This window comes from Anoplopoma fimbria, chromosome 20, assembly GCF_027596085.1.
Source record: "Anoplopoma fimbria isolate UVic2021 breed Golden Eagle Sablefish chromosome 20, Afim_UVic_2022, whole genome shotgun sequence".
NCBI lineage: Eukaryota > Metazoa > Chordata > Actinopteri > Perciformes > Anoplopomatidae > Anoplopoma > Anoplopoma fimbria.
Window position 1 is genome coordinate 17530995 of NC_072468.1, and position 24741 is coordinate 17555735.

General features: G+C 40.3%; 2 protein-coding genes across 7 annotated transcripts; one reads left to right on the forward strand and one right to left on the reverse strand.

Moving 5' to 3' along the window:
* Window positions 1-494: 494 nt before the first annotated feature.
* On the reverse strand, window positions 495-5842 carry rap1gapl (RAP1 GTPase activating protein-like). Its single transcript, XM_054621610.1, is given in 20 exon segments — window positions 495-811; window positions 890-909; window positions 995-1078; window positions 1154-1309; window positions 1398-1484; window positions 1908-1979; window positions 2474-2635; window positions 2750-2879; window positions 2975-3075; window positions 3177-3260; window positions 3354-3407; window positions 3879-3957; window positions 4185-4282; window positions 4363-4508; window positions 4511-4559; window positions 4734-4781; window positions 4868-4903; window positions 5102-5192; window positions 5307-5360; window positions 5508-5842. Coding segments are annotated over 20 exon segments (1707 nt in total). The 5' UTR covers window positions 5579-5842; the 3' UTR covers window positions 495-726.
* Window positions 5843-6857: 1015 nt separating this feature from the next.
* casp2 (caspase 2, apoptosis-related cysteine peptidase) lies at window positions 6858-14817 on the forward strand. 6 transcript variants are annotated; one of them, XM_054621621.1, is made up of 13 exons: window positions 6858-6944; window positions 7310-7473; window positions 8395-8565; window positions 8677-8730; window positions 8920-9102; window positions 9342-9411; window positions 9785-9879; window positions 10153-10335; window positions 10796-10924; window positions 11028-11118; window positions 12379-12579; window positions 13240-13349; window positions 13475-14817. In XM_054621621.1, the coding sequence occupies exons 2-13, from the start codon at window positions 7324-7326 to the stop codon at window positions 13607-13609; spliced, it is 1572 nt and encodes a 523-aa protein (XP_054477596.1). In that variant the 5' UTR covers window positions 6858-6944; window positions 7310-7323; the 3' UTR covers window positions 13610-14817. The 6 variants fall into 6 exon arrangements, with proteins under 6 accessions (XP_054477596.1, XP_054477597.1, XP_054477598.1 ...); XM_054621622.1 differs by having other exon boundaries at window positions 12379-12567; XM_054621623.1 differs by lacking the exon at window positions 8920-9102.
* The last annotated feature ends 9924 nt before the right edge of the window (window positions 14818-24741 follow it).

Genomic DNA, 24741 nt, shown 5'->3' on the forward strand with positions numbered 1-24741 from the left:
ATTTACCAAAATCTATTTTTTTACAGACCTAATTACTAGACCTAAAATATTTACACATCAGTAATAATAATTATCAATATTTTTTTTATAATATATATTTTGCTGATGATATGGTTCTACTTTTATTTTTGTAACATTTTTTTATTTTTATACGTACAGGTTTATATAAAAACTATTTTTGCATTACTGGTAGTATATTTTTCCTCCTCTCTTCCGTTTCCCTTAACATTTGGATCAACATGTTTGTTTCTTAAATTGCCGCCATCAACTGTATTTCTAATAATCTTGTTTTACCGGGAGTGTTATAATAATCATCATCAAAACAATCATCATTGCTAATTTTCTGTATATTTTGCTAATCTTAACTTAATTTCCTCTGCTTCTCCCCAAATCTGTCTCCTCCTCACTTTATATTTTTACTTCCCTCATTCATTGAAATAAAACATTTTTAATGACAATTAAAACACACAGGTGTAAACTCAAAACATGTTTGCCTTTCCCGGTAGTTTTATATCTTTAACATTACACTGATATACAATGTTAAGCTTGTCATTAAGGTTGAATATCACTGCTATGCGATGCATTACAATAATTATATTCTCAGAAATACTATTTACTTTACACTCTATTTACATTAAAGCCATCCTGCAGGATAATAAAGTGATAACCGGCTAGCAATGTCTATATGTATATTCACATTTAAAATCTACAAATTTATATTTCATTTTATGTCTCTTCTTGAGGGCTCGCTTGATCTTTGAGTTCAGTCGGCCCCAAACTGTCAGAGGACAGAGGCCCTTGAGATTTGTCACTGAAAAACAGGGAAAAAAACAATCATATTTATTTCTAGTTCAAATCATACAAAAGATCTAATTTTCAGAAGCCTTACCCCTCTCCATCTTTATCTGTCTGTAAAGAAAGTTAAAAAGAACATAAGCTCAAAGCTTTCAATAAGTATTTATTCAAGTACTTCAATCTCATTTTGCATTTGTACCTTAGGCTTCTGTGATGCGCTGCCACCCATCTTCCTCGGTACCCCAAGGGTCTCGAAAGAGTGACTCCGCACTCTAATGGCTCTCTAATGACAGAGATTTAGAGGGAAAATGGTAAAGTGAAAGTAATAAAGTCAAGTTCGGAAGAGGCCAACATTTACCTTAAAGTTTTCAATAAATCCTCCAGCCCCCTCAGACGCCCCCCGAGCACCCTCAGAAGATGGGAGAGCAGACAGTGATGGATCTCCCATCATGCACTGGGAACGGGTGGAGAGTTCAGCCTGCAGGCTCTCAAGTAGCAACGAACGGGTGCGGAGCTTCGTAAGGTAGGAGGGACAGGAGAGCACAGATATTCAGCTTGGATATTCACAAAAAACGAGCATAAATCAAAATAGTCTCCTATACCTCGAGTCTGCTGAATTGTTGAGCCTTATAGCAGGAAATCTCTGCATTGATGAGTTTTGTCAGAAGGAATTCTCTCAGCAGGGAACACTAAAAGATAGGACAGAGGAAACAAACCTGAATAATGCATTTGTACTTGTGGACTCAGGTAGGTACAGGTGGAGTAATAACAAAGGTTACTGGGTGGATGATCAAAGCTAAGTATTTTAACAAGGCAAGGGGCCTAAGCAGGCAAAAGACTGAAAGATAAAGTACACAGGAATACTAGAAAAGTGACAAAATAATGTATATTTAAAAGCAGACAGTATACCTACAAAATAGTCTATTAATGTACATTTCTCCCAACTTTCAACAAAAAATAATAAATCTTTGGAATAACATTATGATAGCTATTTGCGATGTTTGTACTTGTGCCATACAGCAAAGACAAAGATGCTGAAACACAAAGTTTGGCTGTTTCTGCAACATATATTTCTTGAAAACAGTGTGTTACTCTTTCGCATGGTCTCTTACATCTGTGAAGATGGGAGGATCCGGGAGGACCGGACCAAAGGGAGGAACATCCTCTCTGGCTGTGACGGACACCTGTAAGGAGGAGGAAAGAAAATCAGACTGATTAATCATCCTGGCTCAAATTAGCTGATATTTGCTGATAACAGATATACCAGCATTGGTGTGTGTTTCTACTGATTTAAGTGACGATGAAGTGAAGATTGCAGCACAGAAATGCTGAGGTCGTCTAAAAACTGAGTTGCAATAGTTTGTCCACCAGAGAGCAGCGACAGGTTTATTTTTTTACTGTAAAATGTCCCACAAAGATGAAGTCCTGATCAAAATTACAAATGTAAGGGATCCTTATCATAAACACTCTTTTAATATTAAACAAACAAATAACAGCAGACATCTTTGGATTTTTTTAAACTCTCAAATAGCAATTATTGGTAATAGCCTAAATAATTCAGTATTGGTCGGGCTCTACAAAATACAATATGCTTTTTAACAAAGGTATAAATCTGTTAAACAAGATGCCACTACACTTTGATTGATAGGGATGATAGATTCAACTGTCTTTCACTCACCTGGTACGCAGTTTTACCTGTCTCCTCTGGACCATGAATCCTCCGGACCACCAGGAAACAGTGCAGGAAGTGAGACTTGATAACATCACATAGAAACGGGGTTTGGCCCTCCTGGTAGACCAAAGCTACAATGTCATTGCCGATGTGTCTTTTTCTCTGTAACTGTAGGAAGAAAATAAAGTGTAAATAAAGAGTGTCAGTGTCTGTCTTCCAACTAGCCCTAAAATAACCGTGAGAAACTGTCCTGTGAATCATCAGGGTGAGACAGTGACTGACCTGCTGCGGGTCGGCCTCCGTGAAAGGCAGTTTAGTTGCGACATGGAACATGATTTCTCTCTCATGAAAGGAAGTGAAGACGGCTTCACTTCCTGTCTGACCATGACACACATCCAGTCCTCCTCTGAACCTGAGAAAACAGAGTGAGGAGAAAGAAATCATGTGATGTTGAACACTGATTGTGTCATTTATCCAGCTTAACAACATCAACATGGTGCACTTTACCCGGTGAAGCCTTGCAGTTGAACCGTCTCTCCCAAAATAGAAAGGAGCTCTTTAAACTCTTCACTTTCCACATTGTTACTAAGTATGTCTTCCTCAGTGAACTGGAGAGAGATGGATGTTGTCTGAGTGGGAGTAGTTTTGATATGGTGCAATATGCCAGTCATTTCCATGAAAGCAGGACATTTTCTGTACATTATCTTACCTGCCCTTCTTTTTGGTACAAAACGCCAAACTTGAAATTAGGAGACACTCTGTGTTCATCAAATGTAGTTATGAGTTCTGGGGCCTGAGGGATGAGCGAGAGAGGGAGATGAGTTTTGAGAGGATTTAAAATAAGTGTTCATATCTTTTTTAGTCATTGGTAATTTTGGAGAATTACCTTGAGGTAGCTGACCACTTCAAAATTTGATACAGTCACTCTATCACAGAGCATCTAGAGAGAATATGAGTCATTTCACAGACTTAGTAACTACATTCATCAAAAACTGTACTGAAATAAAATTCTGAGGGATTATTATAGTATTTCTGTTTGATGCTATTTTATACCTCCATTTCACTATGTGCATGGGGATCTTATCTTTAATCCACTACATTTATTTGACTAGATAGATGATCTTTTCACACACAACACATATACATATAAACATATCACTTTATGAAATATGACGAATTGTCATAAATTAAACGAACCAACAGTGTATAAAGTAGTTAGAATTATCTCCAACTCGACCAGCTACAACAATAAAACTGCTTCATACATGTTAATGCATCCATAAAAATATGTCCAGTAACATAAAATATAAGACAAACACGTGATAGTTTAGGTATTTTTGCTGATAACAATTATGTACATAGTCAAACTGGATATTAATACTTCCTCCTTCTAGAATAAGTAGTTTGATACCTTTGCTAATTCAACAGCAGATGGGATGTTGGGGAAAAGAGAGAGAGAGAAAACTCCGTGCAGAGAGCACTCCTTCATTCTGCGAGACAAGAAAAAAGATCTCTGCATTCTCATTTGTGATGCAAAACAGCAACAGTTGCTTCATACAGAGACATTTAAATCAAAATTGCTCAAACATAATTCTGCACAGTGAAGCTCAAGCTTGAAGGAAAAGAATGATGCTCTGCAAAATGCTTCTGGTTGTGTTGCAGCTTGGATTATACAAACATTGTCTCATAGTTGACTAAAATGGCTCGAGATCTCAACCTTAGTATCACTCGCAGCTTGCTCTCCTCTTCCTCCAAACACACGGAGAGAACCAGAGGCCCCAACAATGGATCCACTGCTGTGAATGAGTGATGGTACTAAAAGGAACAAAAGATGATAAAACAAAAGTCCAGGAAAGATCATATATCCCTTGAGATTTTAGATAAAGTCTGCTTACACGTGAGCGGAAGAACTCGTGGTAGATTTTGGCCTCCCCGTCTCTCTCCATGATGTCGTAGCTCTCTGGGACGAGGCCGTGGTGGGAGGTCGTGGGACTCACATCTGCAAGCCTCTCCAGAGGGGGGTCCACCCAGTAGCCCCCAGCTTCGGAGGGAGGATGAGAGGCAGGTCTCCACCTATCGTCAGAAGCTGAGACTAAAATAGACAAAAAGGAGCAGCTGATGATGATGAGGGTCTGTTGTTTCTGTTGTTTTGGGGAAACAAATGTCATGGTGTTCACAGAAAGTTCGGTGTCAACACACAAACATGGGATCAAACCCGTATATAGAGTCAACTCTGTGTTTTTTTATTCTCAGATTGAAGACTAACCTTCAGAGGAAGAGGGAATGCACACCGCTGCTCATCGATCCTGCTGCCCTGATGGACAAGGGGAGTATTGATTAGATGATAAAGAACTTCTCTGAACATACGCACTACACAAGATCAATCGTGCTGTAACTCACCTGCAGCTTTTCAATGATTTCAAACAGCTCTGTGTCCTGATATGAACAACAGGCAGCAGATGTCAGACACAAGTGCAGACGGAGAGAAAGGGAAGGAGAAACGTGGAGAAGGAAGAGGAACATGACAAACGGTTAAGTTGCGAATGGAAACTCAGAAATGCAGCACATGGAAATACATTATATTTAATTAAAATTAGAGGGGAAGCTGCACGTTGGAAATTATAATGAGATCACCCTCTGGTTGCTGCTGGCAGAGAGGAAAGGCTTTCTGTCACTGGGAGGAGAGTCCAGGATGTCCAGTATGTTGTCCTCTGCAGATTCAGGTCTGCAGCAACAGGTTAAGTAACGGCACATTTCATCACTTCTCATTCATTTCTTATTTTATACAATAAAGCTTGAGCTCGAAACAACCGCAATTTGATGGAAAACAAAACCTCACCTCGTCTCATCCCCACATGTGAATCTGTCCACACTGTAAACAAGGAAGTGAGAACTACTCGGAGAAGAAAACGGATCATCTTACATAGACAAGATAACCTTTATCTAAAATATAATGTCATTTTACATTCAGTACATGTAATTACCCAATTGAATTAAAAATAACAGTCCTATTTTGAGACAAACAAGTGTCTTTACTCACCCTCCATATGCCCCGAAAGTGAAACTTCTCTTTCTGGAGAAAGACATGTCATTCTTCTTTTCCCTCTCCATGGCTTTGGTGTCACTGTGAATGTTTGTACATGCCAGTTTGCTACCGAGTCAATCAGGTCTGGCTAAGGTTGAATTAATTCACTCTATCATTCTGTCACTCCTCCTTCGCTCTGCCCCCTGCCTCTCACTCATTTAAGCTTCCCTTTCCTCTCTCTGTCCTGCTGTCATCCAGACATTCAGCATTAACCCACTCATGGTCACAGGTGTAGCAGCTGTCATGACCCATAAAACGGACACGGTCTGGCGGCTTCATGCCATCGGTCCTCCTGCTTTAATAAACACTCATGGTTGTTTCTCAGCCTGACTGAACTTAAAGATAGTCTTGTAAATAAATAAATAAATGGGTGAGACATTTTCTCCCAGACCTGTTACCCTTTGAGTCAGTAAGGATCATCAATTATTGACAGCACACACAGTGAGGGTGAGGAGATAGACAGCAGGGGAGGGTGAAGTGTAAGCCTGAGAGAGAGAGAGAGAGAGAGAGAGAGAGAGAGAGAGAGAGAGAGAGAGAGAGAGAGAGATTTTACATTAGGCTCTGTGACTCTGTTGACTATTAACTGTGTATATGATGATGGGGCTTAGCTGATTCTTGATTGGTGGATATGGTAGAGGGAAATTGGAGGACCTTGTGAGTTTGAAAACAAGGTAAGTTTAAATACAGTACCAGTCAAAAGTTTGGACACACCTTCTCATTCAACTACTTTGAAGAATCTAAAATATAAAACATATTCTGGTTTGTTGAGCATTTGTTTGTTTACCACATAATTCCATATGTGTTCCTTCATAGTTTGGATGTCTTCAATATTAATCTACAATGTAAAAAAATAATTTAAAAAAAATAAAGAAAAACCATTGAATGAGAAGGTGTGTCCAAACTTTTGACTGGTACTGTATATGCAAGCAATTTTGAAAAAAAAAAAGAATCATACTAGACTGACTGTAAAATAATACTAAATACAAAATGTATTATACTACTGTATTAAATAAATAAGTATACTAAACATGTATTATATAACTGTATTATGTAGGGAATCCTGTAAGTGTTTGTAAATAACTTATTTGAGGAGCACTGGGTGCAGTGTGGTGGAGTTCAAAGCATTTTGAACCGTTGACGTGATCTGGGTGGGACCTCTCTGTAAGAAGCCAGGTGATTGGATACTTGAAACGCCACTCAAACTGTATCCTGCTCTCATTGGTCAGAATCAAATACAACGACTTCGCAGTCACTCTCATTGCTGCACTGATACCCCGCGGAAGTTGGTTTGTGGAGGGAGGAGGAGGGGATGTTGTTAATTTGTTTGAGATAGTGTGAATCACGGCGACATTTTCCCGGACGTTTTTTTGAATTTGCAGAAACAGAGGAACGGTAAGAAGTGTGGTTTTGGAAGGAATTGCATTTCGACAACTTTAATGGTAGAAAAAGAGGTCAAATCCGGAGTGCAGTAGCTAAGTTAGCTAGCTAGCATTGGGGATTAGCATCAACGTTACTGTCAGTACACCTGGACGGCAGATCGTGACGGATCTATACTGTATAATAAATGTGACACATGTCAGATTGAGAGAGCCCAGCGACAGTGAAGCGTACAAAGATACTATCTCGTTGCCATCTGCAGCAAAACATTGCAAATATTACACACAGTGACGCTCTGTGTACTAACTATGCGCACTGGGTTTAACTTCCGTTTAATGGTTATGAAGCTTCACGTGTGTCTTTATCTCTCCTGTAACCAGTCTGCTGGTGCACAATGTTGGAGTGTGGCATGCTGGAGCAGGACAAGCGGGCTCTGCGGAGACGCTCTGCAGTTCTCTGCAAACAGCTGGTGGTGGATGAGCTGCTCATTCAGTGCCTGCAGGCAGACGAGATCCTAACCGAGAGCATGGCAGAGAGTATCATGGTATGTGGGAACTGGTAGATGGATATCGTTTTATCCCTTTCATGCATAGAGGTCACTACAGTGGACAGCTATTCAAATGTTGTTTTCTTGTATATGCATGGGTTTTGATGGCATAGTTGCACTACATCAGCCACTACAATAGCGCTCACTGTAGTGGCTGATCAAAACCCATGCATATACAAGAAAACAACATTTGAATAGCTGTCCACTGTAGTGACCTCTATGCATGAAAGGGTTAATTTAGGACCCTATGCATAATCAGTCTGACTGTCAACAATGTTTAACTGTATCTAATGTTAGCTCCCTACACCTTGAACGTTAGAGGCACTTGCTTAGATTGGTGTCAATAGTTTGGAAAGGGTAAAGTTTACAGTCAAGTGTAGGCCCATGGGTGGAACATGAGTTTCCCCAACCTGGGAGTCAGAACCAATGGGGAATGTTTCTTTTATTATTTTTATTTTGTAAAACACCAGATGCTTTCACTTCTTTAGGCTGTTAGACATATTTTAAATGACCCCAAATCACTCTTTGCCCAAAATGCCTCACATTTCTGTCCACACGAAGAACTTAAACTTTGTTAAGAGGTCACAAGCAGATATTGTTTACTATTACGGGGTCACTAGTCAAACAGTTGGGATGAAGAACTTTAGAAACGACAGAAATTTTAGCTTGGTTTTAAAGTTTTTTTTTTTCTCACATGGGTAAAGTTACAAAATGGCCAACGTCAAAGATTGCTAAACACAAAGCCTTTAGTTTTACTTTCATGTACAGATGTCTGACCCTGGCTGACATTACTGGTTATCAGAAGACCCCTTTAAACAAATGCATGCTATTTTTTTGGGCATAGTAAATCAAATGTTCTATTAGTGTTAATCTTTGTCACTGTTGTTTAGTTTTCTTATCTTGTATCCTCTACTTAAGGCTGAGCAAACGTCTCACAAACGAAGCTGGCGCTTACTACTTCTCTTGCCAAAGCGGGGGCCCAGAGCCTTTAGCCACTTCTGTTCAGCTCTGCAAGAAACTGAGCAGCAGCACCTGTACGAACTGCTCACACAATCACCACAAAAAGATGGCAAAGAGACACCTGCTGAGGTGAGTTAGCTCTTCGTCAAACCTCTCACGCACACACATTACAAAGCTACAGTATACAGAGCATATTCCTACCAGACGTAGTACAGCTCTTAGTCTGTTTTGTGCTCACAGAGTATTCAGCCTGAGGAAGAGCCAGTAATGAAGACAACTGAAAAGAAGAGAAAGGTGAGCAGGGTGCTTATAATCCCTCAACAAGGATTACACCAACTGATAACATTTTCACAAGAACAAAAGCTAATGTGAGAACTCTGTATCATTGAATGTCTTTTTATGAGGTTTCATAATTGTCAGCTCAAGTTTACATGATACAGTTTAAAGAATAACAGTATGCTCCAGTTAAACGGTCTTCTGCAGACATCTTCAGTAGATGGAGAAGAAGAGGGTGAGGTGAGCAGCTCCTCATCATGCCCAGTCCAAACCTCGGATAGCTGTCTGCACTCAGAGTCACCATTAAGACGATTGGTCCCAGTCAGGGTGGAAGACAGGAAGACAGAGAGACAGGGGACGAAGAAAAGAGGAGGAGATAAGCAGACAGATGTGAGACTCACAAACCACAAACTACTTAAGTTAGACAACCAGATGGCCTGTTGAGGTAGTCAGACAGCAGGCAGGAGGTAACTGGATAATTAAGTTATGAGTGTAGTTGTCATTTTCCCACAACAAGCAACCACTGCTGCCACAGCAAAGAACAAAATCCATAATTATCTGTCTTATTTTCTTTGTGTTAAGCAGTTGATGTTTTGTCATGAAGAGTTTGTTCCTGAATTTAATTTTAGAGGTTTGTGGACTCTTCTCTCCGACTTCCCACCCAAGAAGTAATTGCTGCCAAGAGAGCGAGGACACATGGTGAGTGGTGACGGTGTGGCCTGCATTCAGGTTGAAATAGGTTTCTCTGTGTCAGATGTTGCTGTCATTGTCAATATTTGTCTGTTTCCATGGAGACAGGGGGTGGTGACTGGATAAAAAAAATCTATTGTCTAATTTAAATAGACAAGTGATTGAGTTTAAAAATATAGGAGCTTGGTTGCTCCAGCGTTCTGCTGCTGTCTGTACCTGCAGACGCCACGCCCCAGGAGTGACTCATTCACAGCATTAAAGTACAAAGCTTGTTGTCACATACCTGCTGGCTGTAGCGCACAATGATATGCAAACTGCATCAGCAATTGAACTTGTAACAAGCAGAGTTTGTGATCACGTGGTTCTGTGTTTGTGTGTGCAGCAGAGTCCATGGAGTTCAGTCTGGATGCAGATAGTCCCATCAACACTCCTGTGCTCCCCTGCGCTCCCGACTTTTACCTCTCACACTGCCAGCAGGTAAAATACTTCTCTTCACCAGATTTGCAATAACTTAACTTGCAGTAACCTCAGTTATGTTTTATCTGTGACCTTTTGAGAAATACTTGTCCTCAGTGTCACACCACCTATCTGGATATTAGTCAGTATAGAGCACCAGATGCAGAGCTGAATACAATGAATGAAACAAAGCAATCATAGAATAATGTAATTTGTAAAAGCTAGGTGTTTAAGCCCTTTTATAGAGACATTTCTTTACCATGCTTTTTTGTTTTTCTCTCTCTCGCACTCCAGTCTTACAGAATGAATTCATCCCCTCGTGGTTTGGCTTTGGTGATTAGTAATGTGACCTTTGATCCTTGTGCGGCGCCTGACCTTGACCCTAGGAAGGGAGGTGAGGTGGATGACGAGGTCCTCAGGAAGGTCTTCACTGAGCTGGACTACTCGGTTACAGTCCAAAGAGACCTCACTGCTCAGGTACCGCACACACCAACGCTGGCTCAATATGTATTTATAGGATTTTATTTGAAACACAAACCATCCATCTTATTTTGTTGACATAGCTAGAAAAAAAAGTAATAAATGGAGAGTAACAACTTTTTGATCTTGACTTATTTCTAGAAAGTCAGTTTTTGTTTGTTTAGCCCAGTGACCATTTTCAGTGTCGTAATGTTACCACAATTCAAACACACTTTACATTTTAGTCAGTCAACTGGTATTTTGGCATCGTGATATAAACGATATAGAATAAATATAGAAAGAATATATCCGATAGACATGTTTATATTTTTTAGTGGTATGTATAGTCCTATTGCATAGCCCTACGTTCAAACCCAAAATTATATATGTGTGACTGTCTTGTCAACCTGTTCAGTATTTTAAAAAGGCAACAATCTGTGTTGACCACAATTTTGTTGATTCTTTCTTCTTTGATTAGGGCATGAGGACGTGCATTGAGAACTTTTGTCGTCGAACAGACCACCGAACAGTGGACAGCTGTGTGGTGTGTCTGCTCTCCCATGGAGTGGAAGGAGCTATTTATGGTACAGATGGACAGCTCCTGCAGGTGTTTGTTTGATATTCTTCTTGGTTTATGTATATGATGTCCCCTAAGGATAAAGATGCAATCTGTTTCCAGACATATAATGTTGTCACTTATTCAATTTCAGCTGGACTGGGTGTTTGAGTCCTTTGACAATGCGCACTGTCCCCTGCTACAGAACAAGCCAAAGATGTTTTTCATACAGGCCTGCAGAGGAGGTAAGGCTCGAGATCTGATTCTGCACACACCTCTATCATTATTAGTTATTGACATACATTGTAAACGAGAAAATCTATGCACCAATGCATAGCTAAACCTATAGGCTACTCATAATAGCCATGTGTACTGGGACAGGCGACCTGGGTGACAGACACAGCTATTCATCACACAGCTCCAGATGTTGTTGATCGTGCCCTAATATGTCATATTTCTATGTTCTGTTGTAATCACTAGTAGTGCAATAATAGTTCATCAACGTGTAATTAATCTGTGACTTAACCAGGCTCCCAGTTAATTACTCTGTCTTTGTGATGGAGGTAATGGTCTGATTGTACGCCCCTGACAAATCCTCAGACCCCTAAGGGCCAATCCTAATTACTGTCTCACACGCCCTCGCTCCACCACAAAGCCAACCCCAGGTGTGCTGCCAAAAGGCCATTAGATGTGGTTGGCCACTGCCTCTGCATATAGCTTAAGTGAAGACCTATAATAATGATTGTTTTAAGTAGAGATGCACCAATCGATCAACCGGTGACCGAAATTCAACGATTTTCATCTTCTTCAACCATTAACAGTGACCGGCAGATCGCTCTCAAATATGGCCGATTCTGTGCCAGTGAGATTTACACCTATGTGCAGCATGATGGTTCGCATTGTGGGCTTAACAGCACAGAATTAAACTAATTTTGTCACAGCCAAACACAGTGTTGGTGACTTTCTCATTAGATTTGCATTTTATTTAGACTCTCTCAGCAACTTTATCTCCAAAAAAGTAACAAAAGAAAAAAACATTTTTAACCAAGGGTCATGCACAATACTAATGAAAGATTTCCTTACGGAAATAATTCCAACAAGTCCTGTTAAAAAGACGGTCCCTTATATGCTGTAGTAATAACAGAATTGTTTTTGGTTTATCACAGAGTTGCACAAAATCAATTTGGGTCCATGACCGTGACATTGATCACAAAACAGCTTTGTCTTGGATTTGCTCAGAAGTTATTCTGTGTGTTTTTGCAAGTGCAGTAGTCAAGACCTATTATGTTGGCTGTGAGACACTAAGTCCCAGGAGTTTTGAGATCCAGACCGAAATCAAATGAGGGTTGAGTACGAGTGAAGACAGATAAAACTTCTAGTCTGAGTCAAATCAGCCACAAAATCAATGCAAGTATGAGACAATAGAAAAAAACGTCTCAAGACCAAACAAAGATGTTTAAAAAACTGTTAAATGTTAGCCTCATTGTAACTTACTTGTCTTCCAGAGGAGATGGACTGTGGAGTGGAGCAAATAGACGGGCCACCGAGGACCTGCTCACCAAGCTGTGAACAGAGGGATGCTGGGAGGGAAGGACAAGGGGATGCCAACTCCAGACAAAGAGGGGACTTGGGAAGGCCCAGGATCAAACTGCCTCAGCGGTCTGACATGATCTGTGGCTTTGCATCGCTCAAAGGTCAGAGAATTTGTAAGTCTGTCCCTTTTGCTACTCTGGGGTGGATTTATGTATGAAATCTGCAAGTGTGTATCATCAGAAGTTTAAAGGGTCTAAAAAAAACAAAAATGCGTGGGAGAAATTTAGAGGCAGTTGTGATTTGCGCATGCATGCATGGAATATATTTTTTACCAGGGTTATTTACCGAAGCAACATTATAACCAGCGAAAAACAAATCGGTTAGTTGGATAATAGTTTTTCCCTCTGCTGATTCTGTCCTGCATCTGAACCCAACTGTGGCTTAATATGCCCTTGTTTTCTACCAATAATGCATCATTCACTGGAAGTGCAAACAAATACATATGGAAGGATGTTGGTGGATTCAAAGGGAAACTTGGGTAGTACTACTGCATATGTGAAAAATAGTTGTATGAAGCCTTTTGTCCCATCGCTTGATAAAGTATCACTGAAGCTCTGTCTTCATCCATTTTAGCCTGAGTGAGCCTTGACTGCTGTTCCACAACAGCGATCACAGTTTATAATGTTAACGTTGTTTTATGACTTGGTAGTTTCTATTTCCAGTTATGCAAATAACAAACACTACCGTAGCTCTGTCTCCCTGCATATCATCTCAATATTTTTTTCATTATTAGTAGTATTAATCCTTTGCTGTTTGATCTCTTCCTCTTCAAGGCACAGCAGCGATGCGGAACACCAAGAGAGGCTCCTGGTTCATCCAGGAACTAAACTCAACACTACGCCTCCATGCCAGAGACACACACCTTGCAGACATCATGGTGCAGGTACACATAAGTGTCCTATACCCACAAAAGTGTACTGCATGCACTATGTGAAATAAGCATTCTTGTTTGGTAAACTTTAGGAAATCACTGTACTCTTTCTGAGTTTCCCCCCCCTCTGTCTCCAGGTGAACGCTCATATTAAGGAGCGGGAGGGTTACGCTCCTGGCACCGCCCACCATCGCTGCAAAGAGATGTCGGAGTTCACCAGCTCATTGTGCAAAGACCTCTTCCTTTTCCCCAAGTACCAGCCCCAGTATTGATGCATGCAAATATGCTCGTACAGATTAACCCACACACACTCCATTCCTTGCATTGAAGCCTCTCATAAACCCACACAGCGGTTCATTCCACTTTAACTACTGCAACACACTCACACATTCCTCCTCTACAACTTCACGTCCAAAAAGAAGATCTGTTCATTCATATTTTTTGTGTAAATACTGCCTCCTCAGACATGAAAAAACACATGCGTGCATACACTCACTAATGTTGGAATGGAAAAGGAGCACATTTATGTTAATCTACATGTACTCGGAATTGGGCAATGTATTAGCATACAATTTACTCATGCATCTGTGTCTGCGTCTATGCCAGTTAGAAGGTTTAGTTGATAATCCTTTTTAGTCAAAGACAGAATCGTATCTTGTTGTTTTCTTACTGCACAGCTACTTTGAGGTTTCACTCTCTCTTTTTAAGATGTATTTTGTACACAGATCTATTTTTGTGGATTTATTTTATATGAAATAGTTTTTATAAGGATTTATAAACCCATTCTCTCTGTGTATATAATGTTTGTAATAAGTTGTGACCATTTCTGGTTTTTAGTATAGTGACAAGCAGGGGGCAGTACAGCAGAGACAAATCCATTTCAACAGTCTCTTTTGTTACCATATTTTCAATTCAGATGCAGAAAGCTTTTTATTTTAGGTATAGCGGGCTACAGTGATGATGAAGCGGTAAATCTCTGCAGCAGGTTTGGCTCTCATTAGAAAAGCTTACATTTTTTTCTCACATATTGTTCCCTGTTAACAGGAAAAAAAACTATAGGGCAGCTTACAAACAAGACCTTGAATTATCTCAGTAATTTAATTTTTTTTGCTTTTTGTTTGTAGATGTTCAATCAGGTAAATTCAGCTTTGTAACTTTAAATTTCATAAAGGGCACCCACTGTAAATTCCACTTCATATCAGCTGTGTTATATACTGTGTTATATACAGATATACTGTATATCTGTCCCTGTCAGGGTGGTGTGCTGCCAGGGGAATGTGGTGCTACTTGTGGGGTCGTACACCCACAGTGTGAACTCTGACCTTTGGGCTAACTCTGACTCCTAATAGTGTGTCTCCCTGTGGGTGGGTGTTGCACATTTTGTTCGTCCCCTTACAAGTTATGTGGTATTTTACTGTATCTGATACAGTAAAGATGTCTTTTTTTAATGTCTTCCATAAACAATATGCATTTTTTTTTTTTTTTTTTTTTTTTTTTTTTTTTTTTTTTTTTTTTTTTTACAACAGTCTGTGCCATATGAGGATGTGCTATTAGATGAATTTATGACCTAGAGCTTTCTTAGTATATTATATCTCTTTGGCACACGTGCACATGGAGAGATCTATTTCTCAAGACTGTGTGAGCATTGATGTTTCCCAGAAAAGCCCTGATCAGACAAACTGTGTTTTGTTACAACAGTGTTGTAGTGGATAAAACAGAGTATATGGTCAAAACAGTATTGATTGTTACCATCTGTGTGTTTTTTAAACTGTGTTTGAAGTTGTCACAGCTCGTAAGCATTGGGTAGAGTTTACCCTGTTGTGGAAGTTGCTCACTCTTCTTATCCTTTGTTTTTTGTAATTATTTAAACACAAACACTGGAGAAGTATAAAAGGGTTGCACTCCTGCAGGGGGGGGGAAACGTTCTGAAGGGTTGATATTTGCTGCCAAGCTTTGCTGAGGTGCAAGGTTGAAGGGGCCAGGAGAGATTTTGTTTCTGTCTACACCAATGACTGCCAAAAGTTCTCTACAATAAACAGGCCATGATTTTTTTTAACAAGACAAACTGTTGTTGTTTTTCTTGCATGTGCGTGTGCGTTTATTTTGCACGTATGTTTTGTTTAAGCTGAATCCTTGACGGTGAGTGTGAGGCCTTTGCATGAATTTAAACCTGTGCATGCTCCACTTCATCTGATCCTCCTTGTTGCTTTGTTTGTGTGTGTTGTTCCCGACGTACAGCCTGTCCCGTCTGTTCTCAGGTATAGTATAACTGGCTCCCCACTATTCTGCTGTGCTCAGGTCTCTCCATGCTGTGACTGGGACGTATGTCTCTCTCACGCTGCACGCCACCCAGTGATAATGTTCTTAGTGTATCAGATAGAGGCTCAGCCAGCTGTCCACCGTCATTCTCCCTTGACACACACACACACACACACACCGGCGGCCAGAGTAACACATTTGTCGCTGGCCTCCGGTGTAGCTGTGAGATTAGGCTGTCATGCACTGGCGTGTAGACCACAAAGCAGGGCGGGGTTAAGGGGGACCTGTGTGTGTCTGTGTGTCTTTGTGGTTGTCATAATGGCCGCCCGTCTCATCAGCCTAAGAGGAGGAACAAGAGGACGAGTTGGTAAAGATTAACTTGTCTGAGTGGGATGCAGAGCAGTGGAGGTCTACCCCATGGCCCTTTTTGGCATTTCAGCTCTTAGTGAATGATGTGCGGCCCATATGCGCTCAGCTCCCTTCCTGTATTAGCTCCTCTTGATATCTGAACCTGCTTGAGAGGTGAAGCAATATGAGGATCACTTTACCGAGCGTGGTGGGTCCTACAAGTACTTTAGGGGGGGGGGGGGTGTATTTTACAGTGAGAGGGCACACTCGGGGTGATTTTTATTTTTTCCCTAAGGGGGACTGCTATAGCTTGTGAGTGTTAGGGGGGGGAGAGATTGTCTTCCATCATTGGCTGATTAGGTGTGAGCTGTCATAAGGGTGTCATGTGCACTTTCCTGCTCACGTTGCAGGGGCAGCCCTATGGGGGGGTGCCCTTCCAACCCCCACCACCCCTGTCCAAACAAGAACAGTCCATCCAAACACACACACACACGCACCTAATGGCCAGCTGGCAGGGAGGTTGCTGCTAAGAGCAACAAGTTGTGTGTGTGTTTATTAGGTGTCTGCAGTTCTAATAAAGGAAAGCACTGCGTCCTTCACTGCCTCATCAGATGGCTTCGCTCTGATTTCTGTCCGTGTGTCGGTCGGGTCCGCAGACGCGCTGGATGGCTCGCAGCCTCTGGATCATCTGGTGAGAAGAGCGCGTTTTGGGAAGGACATCATCTGCCTTTTTTTTTTTACTTTTACTATGTAACGAGTATGTTGGAGAGTGAGGAACTTTAGAAGATGTTTGTGTGTTTATTTGACCTGGTGTAAAGTGTGTACGTATATAAACATATATATATAGGAGCGAGAGTGTGTGTTTGTTTGGTGTTGCCCACACCGTTGGAAATGTTGGGGTGTCCAGCGAAGATATTTTTGGATCAGTGACAGCGTGTCAATGGCTGCAGATGCGTCCCAAAGAAAGGCTCTGAGATACCAACAGACCCTGGTAGGTCTTTACCAAACCTTCTTTTACCTGCCTGCCTGTTTTCTGTCTTTTGAAATGTCTTTTGCTTTCCCTTTTTTATCCCCCTCCACCTGCTTCTCCCTCATCTCTCCATCTACCCACCTGTCACTTAGTCTTTTCCAGCCGTCCTTTACTGTTCCTCACTCTCTTTCTCTGATTATTTCACTCATAACTTTTTTAATACTTTTCTTAAACAACTTACTCTTGGTCTTTTGTTTTCGTCTGCATGTTGAATCCTTTCTTGTCCAGTAGCAGTGCTCTGTTTTGTTTTGTATGAGAAGTTTATGTAACGCTCTACATTTCATAGACTTCTCTTGAATCAATACTTCTCAACTGGTTACTCCTCCAACGTTTTCTTTTCTTCTTAAACAAGATTTATGCATAATAATGTCAACTTTATTTGTTCGGCCCACAAACACATTCACACTCTTATTTATTTTTTTACCTGCCACGCTACGAATCCCTGAGTGAAGGCCATAAACGGAACGGATTTTAATATTCATTTTGTGTACAATCTCACTTGTCTATCTGTATGCCTCCTCAAGCTGCAGCCTTATAAAGTCATTGCTGTTTTCATGTGTTGGCGGATATAAATACCTATATACAGGAAACCTGAGCAGACAGGTTAGATGTACTTGTTCAGATGAAGTCATGTCACTATATCCTTCGGTTCATCTGCTTAAATAGTCGCCCGGAATGATGGTCATTCCTCGCAGGAGCATCATGTCAGCCATTGACTCTTGGTCAGTGGACATTAATGACTCGCAGCATCAGATATTGTTTCGAAGTGTTGTTGTCCGTCGTTTTTAAAGGTCAATTTCTGCACAGTTGAATGTGAAATATAAGTTGAGACAATGACAGATACATGAGCATATGAGGAGCAGCTGGAGTTTGTTTTTATGTGTTGGAACAGCCTGACATAATGTTGTTCCTCTTTTCCTTCTCCTGTGAGACGATTGGTGATTGCACAAAGCGAACAGCTAATTCTCTTATGAAGACCCTCAGGGGCCCTCAGGTCAGATATAAATAAGAAATCTCAATTAATCACACCATCTACAGGCTTAATGTTGCATTGAGAAGTCACATCTCTCAGGTGTGAAAGCTGTGATTGCGTCTTGGTGTGTGTGTGAGAGAGAGTGTGGAAATTAGAGCCTTGAAGGATTGGAGGAGTTTATGTGTAGAGCTGTTAATAGATCGTGTTAATATGCTTATTTATTGATAAGCAGCAGGATATGGCTGAGTATAAGTTCAGATGGGGGGAGGGGGATTAGCTGGCTCAACCCTTACAGATGCACACTGGTGCTGTGAGGTTATAATTCACGTCTGTTTTTAGTGTTTCCAGTATGTGTTGAGTTAAAACTGGTTTATGTTGAAGATGTTTTAGATTTTTAAGTTACATATAACTGTATTGCATTTAAATAACAGTTTCAGCTCAAAAGGACCTGCTTCACTGAAAGGAAGTCCTTCATGGTTTTATCTTTTACTGTCATACATTACAGATGATTGCACAATTACATTTGGTCGTATGAATACTAAAGGAAACAATGAAATAGCTCAAATACATAAAACAAGTTGGGATGACAAAAACAGTTAATGCTTTTTTTTTTTTTTTTTTTTTTTTTTTTACAGGCCTATAATTGTCATATCATTTTCTAGATAGTCTTGAGGAAAGATTCATGTAATTTCTTACTTATTATAGAGAAAATAGGAAATCTGCTGCAGGGATGACGTGTTTTTGTAGGTCAACCCCAGCGGTTAGCACCTCACTGGTTCCATCAAAAAAAAGTTTAATTTGATTTATTTCAGAAAATAAGCTCTGTGGCAAACATAAGTTTACAATACTTACAATTCTTTTTTAAGCTTGAATGCGATCGGCAGAAATAAAAAGCTAACGTTAGTCTATAATCGCACAAAACGACTGTAAAGGTGGATTAGTTGACGTTTTGTAATTTCATTTAGCCAAAATCTTCATTCTCTATCTGTGCTGTACTAAAAGACGGTTACACCCGTGATTGTAATCAGTAATCTTGAAGTGTACCAATTTAACGCTCTCCTAATATTCCTTTAGTTGATAAAATAAAAAGTGTGTTAACATCACACCTGGTGCAACAGCTTTTGTCTAGCTTCTAACTTTGACTCATTTGAAATAAACTTGGTGTTGACAGTGTGTAAGATTTCGACATGTTCTCCCGTAATATCTAATTGCATATTTCTTTCCATGAAACTTCTTTAAAAATGTTTTGTTTTTTTCTTATCTGGAAATTACATACCCATAAATTAAAGCGTCATAGAAAAATACGTGACAAGATGTTAGCCCAGCTCTAAGACGTCTTTTGACCTGCAAAGCACTAAATTATTGCTTGCTGTGTTTGTAAAGTTGTGTTAATTACTTCCAAGTCACACAGCTGTTGTCGACCCTTGACCTTAACAAAGAGGAAGCACCCTCTGTTGACTTGTGCCACACCGACAGACACACTCCATCAGGGTGGTGTGTGTGTGTGTGTGTGTGTGTGTGTGTGTGTGTGTGTGTGTGTGTGTGTGTGTGTGTGTGTGTGTGTGTGTGTGTGTGTGTGTGTGTGTGCGTGTGTGTGCACTTGCTTTGATATTCTGGCTGTGTGTTACAATTTAGGATAAATTAATAAAGGATGTGGCTAAAATTGAGGTTGTATAAGACGACGGGTCTCAATCTGTGAGATTGTCAACAGCAGTGAAATAGATCTCATTAGTCTCAAATGTTACAGGCTACTAAAAGGGATAGTGTTCACCTGCCAAATGTCTCGCAGATGGAATGACTGGGATGTAGACGATTAAGCCATTAAACTTCATATGGTATCGCGTTCACTTGATGTCTTTCTAATTACGGTGATGGCTCTAATTTAGTAAGTAAACTATTTGTAGACCAGTCACATTAGTAGTTAAAAGATGAAACGCCATGGTTTTGTGAAATGGTGTCAATAAGGTGTCGTTGTTGTGTAAAGGTTAAAGCTCTCCGTCCGTCTGAACGACAGGCCTCCTGGGAGAGATGGGTTGAGTGAGACAAACAGCGTGAGAGAGGGAGGTGTGTGTGTGTGTGTGTGTGTGTGTGTGTGTGTGTGTGTGTGTGTGTGTGTGTGTGTGTGTGTGTGTGTGTGTGTGTGTGTGTGTGTGTGTGTGTGTGTGTGTGTGTGTGTGTGTGTGTGTGTGTGTGTGTGTGTGTGTGAACATTGGGTCACACCGCTGCTAAATTTATCCACGAGTAAGGTTTCACCTCTGGGGTGGGGGGTTGGACGGATGGGGACAAGGGGTGGTGAGAGGGAAAGTTTCAGGGGGAAGAGTGAGGCAGAAAGGTGAAAGGCTGCACACAAGAGTTCAGTCGTAGGTGAGGCGGAGAAGAAAGAACAAGAAAATCTGTTTGTTGCATTGAAGGGAAGAAAAATCAGATTTCAAATGTGTATTTGTACCTCTCCAGATTTGTGCAATTGGGAAAAACAAACAAAAGAATATACTGAATATAAACCAAGGATTCATTTCCTGAAAGCATCTCAAGGCTAAGGGGATATAAAGATGAACACTTAAAACTGGACAAAGATTTTATTTTGAGAAAAGGAACACAAAACACAAGGAAGTGCAATTAGTTAGTTGTGGTGTCTCTGAATGGCCTTGATGTGTTTTTCTGGCTCTTAGATCTTGTTCTAGCCAACTTATTGAACTTAAAATCATTGCCAAAAACTTTAGATTGAGCAGGGCATTAAGTCTTTAATTCAGCAAATGCAAATGTATTCGATTTGGTTCAGAAATGACTGCAAAATGTTTGTATGTTGCATTGGAATTAAGATTATTGCAAGATTCAGCAGAAAAATTACCGTTAAAGTGACATTTGAAAAAGAAGATCATTTAAGAACTAAATAAGATTATGTAATAATTAAAAACTGGTAATATTGGAAGTGCCCTGGTCGTATCGGGGGTCTAAGGTTTACTGTGTAATGAACCTTTTAGTCAGCAGACATTTTGGTGTAAAACAGGTGTAATTAAGAACATTAATGATGGCTGCATTCAACTTTGATCTGCAGGTTTCAGGCCCCTGGTTTTATGCATGTTGGCTCACAGGCTTTACTTACTGGGACACTTAAATGGAACAGAGTGGCTCTTGATGTTAAAGGAAGGCTATAAGAAGGAGAAAAGTTTCTAAAACGGGATTAATTTAAGTCCAGTTTGGACCATTTCTCAGGTCTGTTCCACTTATTGGCTGCAAAGAAACTGAAAGCTGCTTCCATCCATCCATCTTCTACCTGCTCAGGTTATTAATACATATGTGGAGTGTATCCCATCATGCATCAGGTAGATGACAGGACAACATCCATTACATGTTTGCACTCAATTAAACTTTCATAGTGATGAAATTGAAATAACAGATTCAAGCTGACAGCAGAACTCTATGTTCAGGTCAATGGTAGTTGCATTTGTAAAAGTAATTAATTCCCTTTACACAAGTTACAAAAAAACACTACAGTCTAGTAAACTCTGTGAACTCTGACATTTTCGGCCAGGTGGATGCAAACAGCTACCTGGTGAGACAGAAAACCAGCAGCAGTCTGGTCCCTCAAGACCCAGAAAGCATGTGAGAACTACTGGGTCACAACAGAACCGTCAGTGACCCATTTTAGGTCCCACAGCTGGAGAAGTTGACTTAATAAAGGTTAAGAATAGAGCTGATATTACCAGCTGATATCAATTTTGGTCTCTTTTGCCATAGAAATGTTTTATAAGCTGCATTTTCATGTATTTTGGACCTTATTTTTCTTAGTTTAAGGTTTAAAAATTGTCTTTTTCTTCATTATTTTCAAGGAAGTTTAATGTTTATATATAAGTATATTAGTATAACCTCTTCTTTGACGGTAAAATGTTTTGTTCAACTGTAAAGTATCTTGCGTCAGTGCATGTTTTTGCCACAACTTGAACTCTTTAATAGCTAAATTTGAGCAATAACTGCCAACAACATGTTTGTAAGGCTTTAGTAAAGCATGCCATCTATGTTGAAGGCACTCATAGTACAGTGCAGTATTATCCACCCTGACCCACACGATGTTAATAATGTTAAGGTCTCCACTCAGTCAGCAGGTATCATTTTCATACCTTAAGCTCGTGCCTGCCTGGTATCATTTATGACTGAGCCAAAGGACTCTGCTGGATCGGCCGCCTGACTGAGAATATACCCCTCTAAATTAAAAGCTGCTGAAAATGTATTGTCAAGCTTCAAGTGTTTGTATTGACCTCTACTGCTTGTGTGTGTGTGTGTGTGTGTGTGTGTGTGTGTGTGTGTGTGTGTGTGTGTGTGTGTGTGTGTGTGTGTGTGTGTGTGTGTGTGTGTGTGTGTGTGTGTGTGTGTGTGTGTGTGTGTGTGTGTGTGTGTGTGTGTGTGTGTGTGTGTTGCACCGGCCATACCTGTCAGTCACTGGCCTTCATACTGTACTGAGGCAGGTAGCAGGTACAGTCTGTGTCCGTCACTCTGGCAAAGACAGGAAATGACCGAAGTAAGACAAAGTTATCCTGAGAGGGAATCACAGTATATTAAGGACACACAAGAAAGTGAGCAGCGACCTGCAGGAGGAACGGCTGAAAAGATGAGGGAGCGGATCAATACTTTTGAAACAGTTCTGAATATTGATCAATTTCTGGTAAGGTTTATTATCTTGAATATTGACATGTTTTTTTAACAAAAGTTGGAAAGTCTTTTGCAAGGACGGATGCATTTATGAATAAGGTAAGAAGAAAGACACTTTTTTACTGTCCCTTAGTGTTATAGACTTTCAATTTTAAATTTCCTGTTGTGACAGAAGTTATTTAATGTAAACCAGCTTTTCAGGGGATATGAGGAACTCCCCAGTGTTTTTTTTTTTTCCTGGATTACTTGGCGTAAAGATGAGCTGTGGGCTCATACATAACACATTTTGCAGGTTGGTTTATTTTTCTCTTTTGGCCTCGCCGACATGCTGCAATTAGAACATGACAGCTTGGACCGTGTTCAGATGAGCCATGGAAATGTTATTGTGCTGGTTAATTAGTGTATGCATATGGAGGTGTGTGTGTGTGTGTGTGTGTGTGTGTGTGTGTGTGTGTGTGTGTGTGTGTGTGTGTGTGTGTGTGTGTGTGTGTGTGTGTGTGTGTGTGTGTGTGTGTGTGTGTGTGTGTGTGTGTGTGTGTGTGTGTGTGTGTGTGTGTGTGTGTGTGTGTGTTGTGTGTGTGTGTGTGTGTGTGTGTGTGTGTGTGTGTGTGTGTGTGTGGGTCTGGGAGGGAGGTAGGGTTTGCATGTGTGTGTCAGGGGGTTGTAATCTCCTGATCTATCTGTCAGTGAGCATCATTAACCTTGTGTTATGGAACAGGGCTGTATTGTTGTAAGGCCTCACCACACACACACACACTAATTTAGCCCACTCATAAACACACAAATACAAACTTAGCATGCTTAAGAACCCCCCAAACAACACAGAGAGAGATATTTATGAATATGCAAGGCTGACTCTCTCGTGAGGGACGCAGGAATGTGCTATTATTTTTTTAATTAACTCTCAATGTCACACTGCCCTTCAACCTCGGCATCTATTAGCAGCTCTCACTAACTGAAGCTCTCTTTCTTTCCCTCTCTCCCTCTCTCTCTCTCTGGAAGCCTCTCTCTGTTTTTGTTTATACTTGAAGTTCCTCTTGAATAAATTGTGTTTTATAGTAGTATCACCTTCAACCTCAACAGAGGAAATGTTTACATTTGTTCATTTTCTTCATCAGAGACTTGCAGTAAGAACAACATTCGAGCATGAGCTCTAACCATAGAACACAATAAACTAACAATGAGGGGTGCCAGTGTCATAGCTGTACGGTAACCCCTGAATACTTTCATGTGTCCATAGAGACAAAAAAGTGCAGGAAAATAATAAGAGCCACAGGGGGAGGAAGAGGGAATCTTGCTGAGAGTAAATTAGTGTGACTAGAGGAGGAAGAGGATTAGGGAGAGTGTGATATATCCTCTGTTGGACTGGAGTCTGAGTGGTGAAGGTCATCCCACAACGGAGAGTCAAACAGCGGCAGCAACGACGTTCAAAAAAAAAGCGAAGGTGGTGGGAAACGTTGGTTACTGATGTCACTGGATGCACAAGGTTACACGGTGACACCCATGTAAACACAAGGTTGAGAGATGGAGGCAGAAAAGTCACCTGACATGAATGAATCAAAGCTTTCAATGTCTCTCTCACGCTGCCAGCCTCTTTTAGATTTATTTCCTTTTTGACAATTCAGTAGCATTACGTCAGAGCTGCAGCTTAGTTTGATTGTTGCATGAAATTGCACGATCCAAGATCACGCTAAATCCTTACATTTTACAAACTTGTGTTAGCAAATCTTTGGCATATCTTCTTGATAATATGACATAAATGATTAATTTATTATTACAACAGCTGTATGTTAACTTACAGTGATTCATTACATTTATTCTATTTTTATATTTATATACCTATGTATATATACACAAACACATACTTAATTAATGCACTACAAACATGACTAATGATGGTAATGGTAAGCATTTTGTGAATATTTTTTTACTCACAGTTTTAGTTAGCTAGTTAATGTTTATTGACTTACAAAGACATATTTATTATAAAATCAATTAAAGACAAAAGGGTTCAAACAAAATGCTATAAACAATGCTATGCTCTCGCCAGATATATATATAAGTACTGACTTTAAATGAAAACTGTCAAGCAAGTAAAGAGCAAAATCTACATCTACGATCAGCTCAACTAGTGCAACAAAAAAACA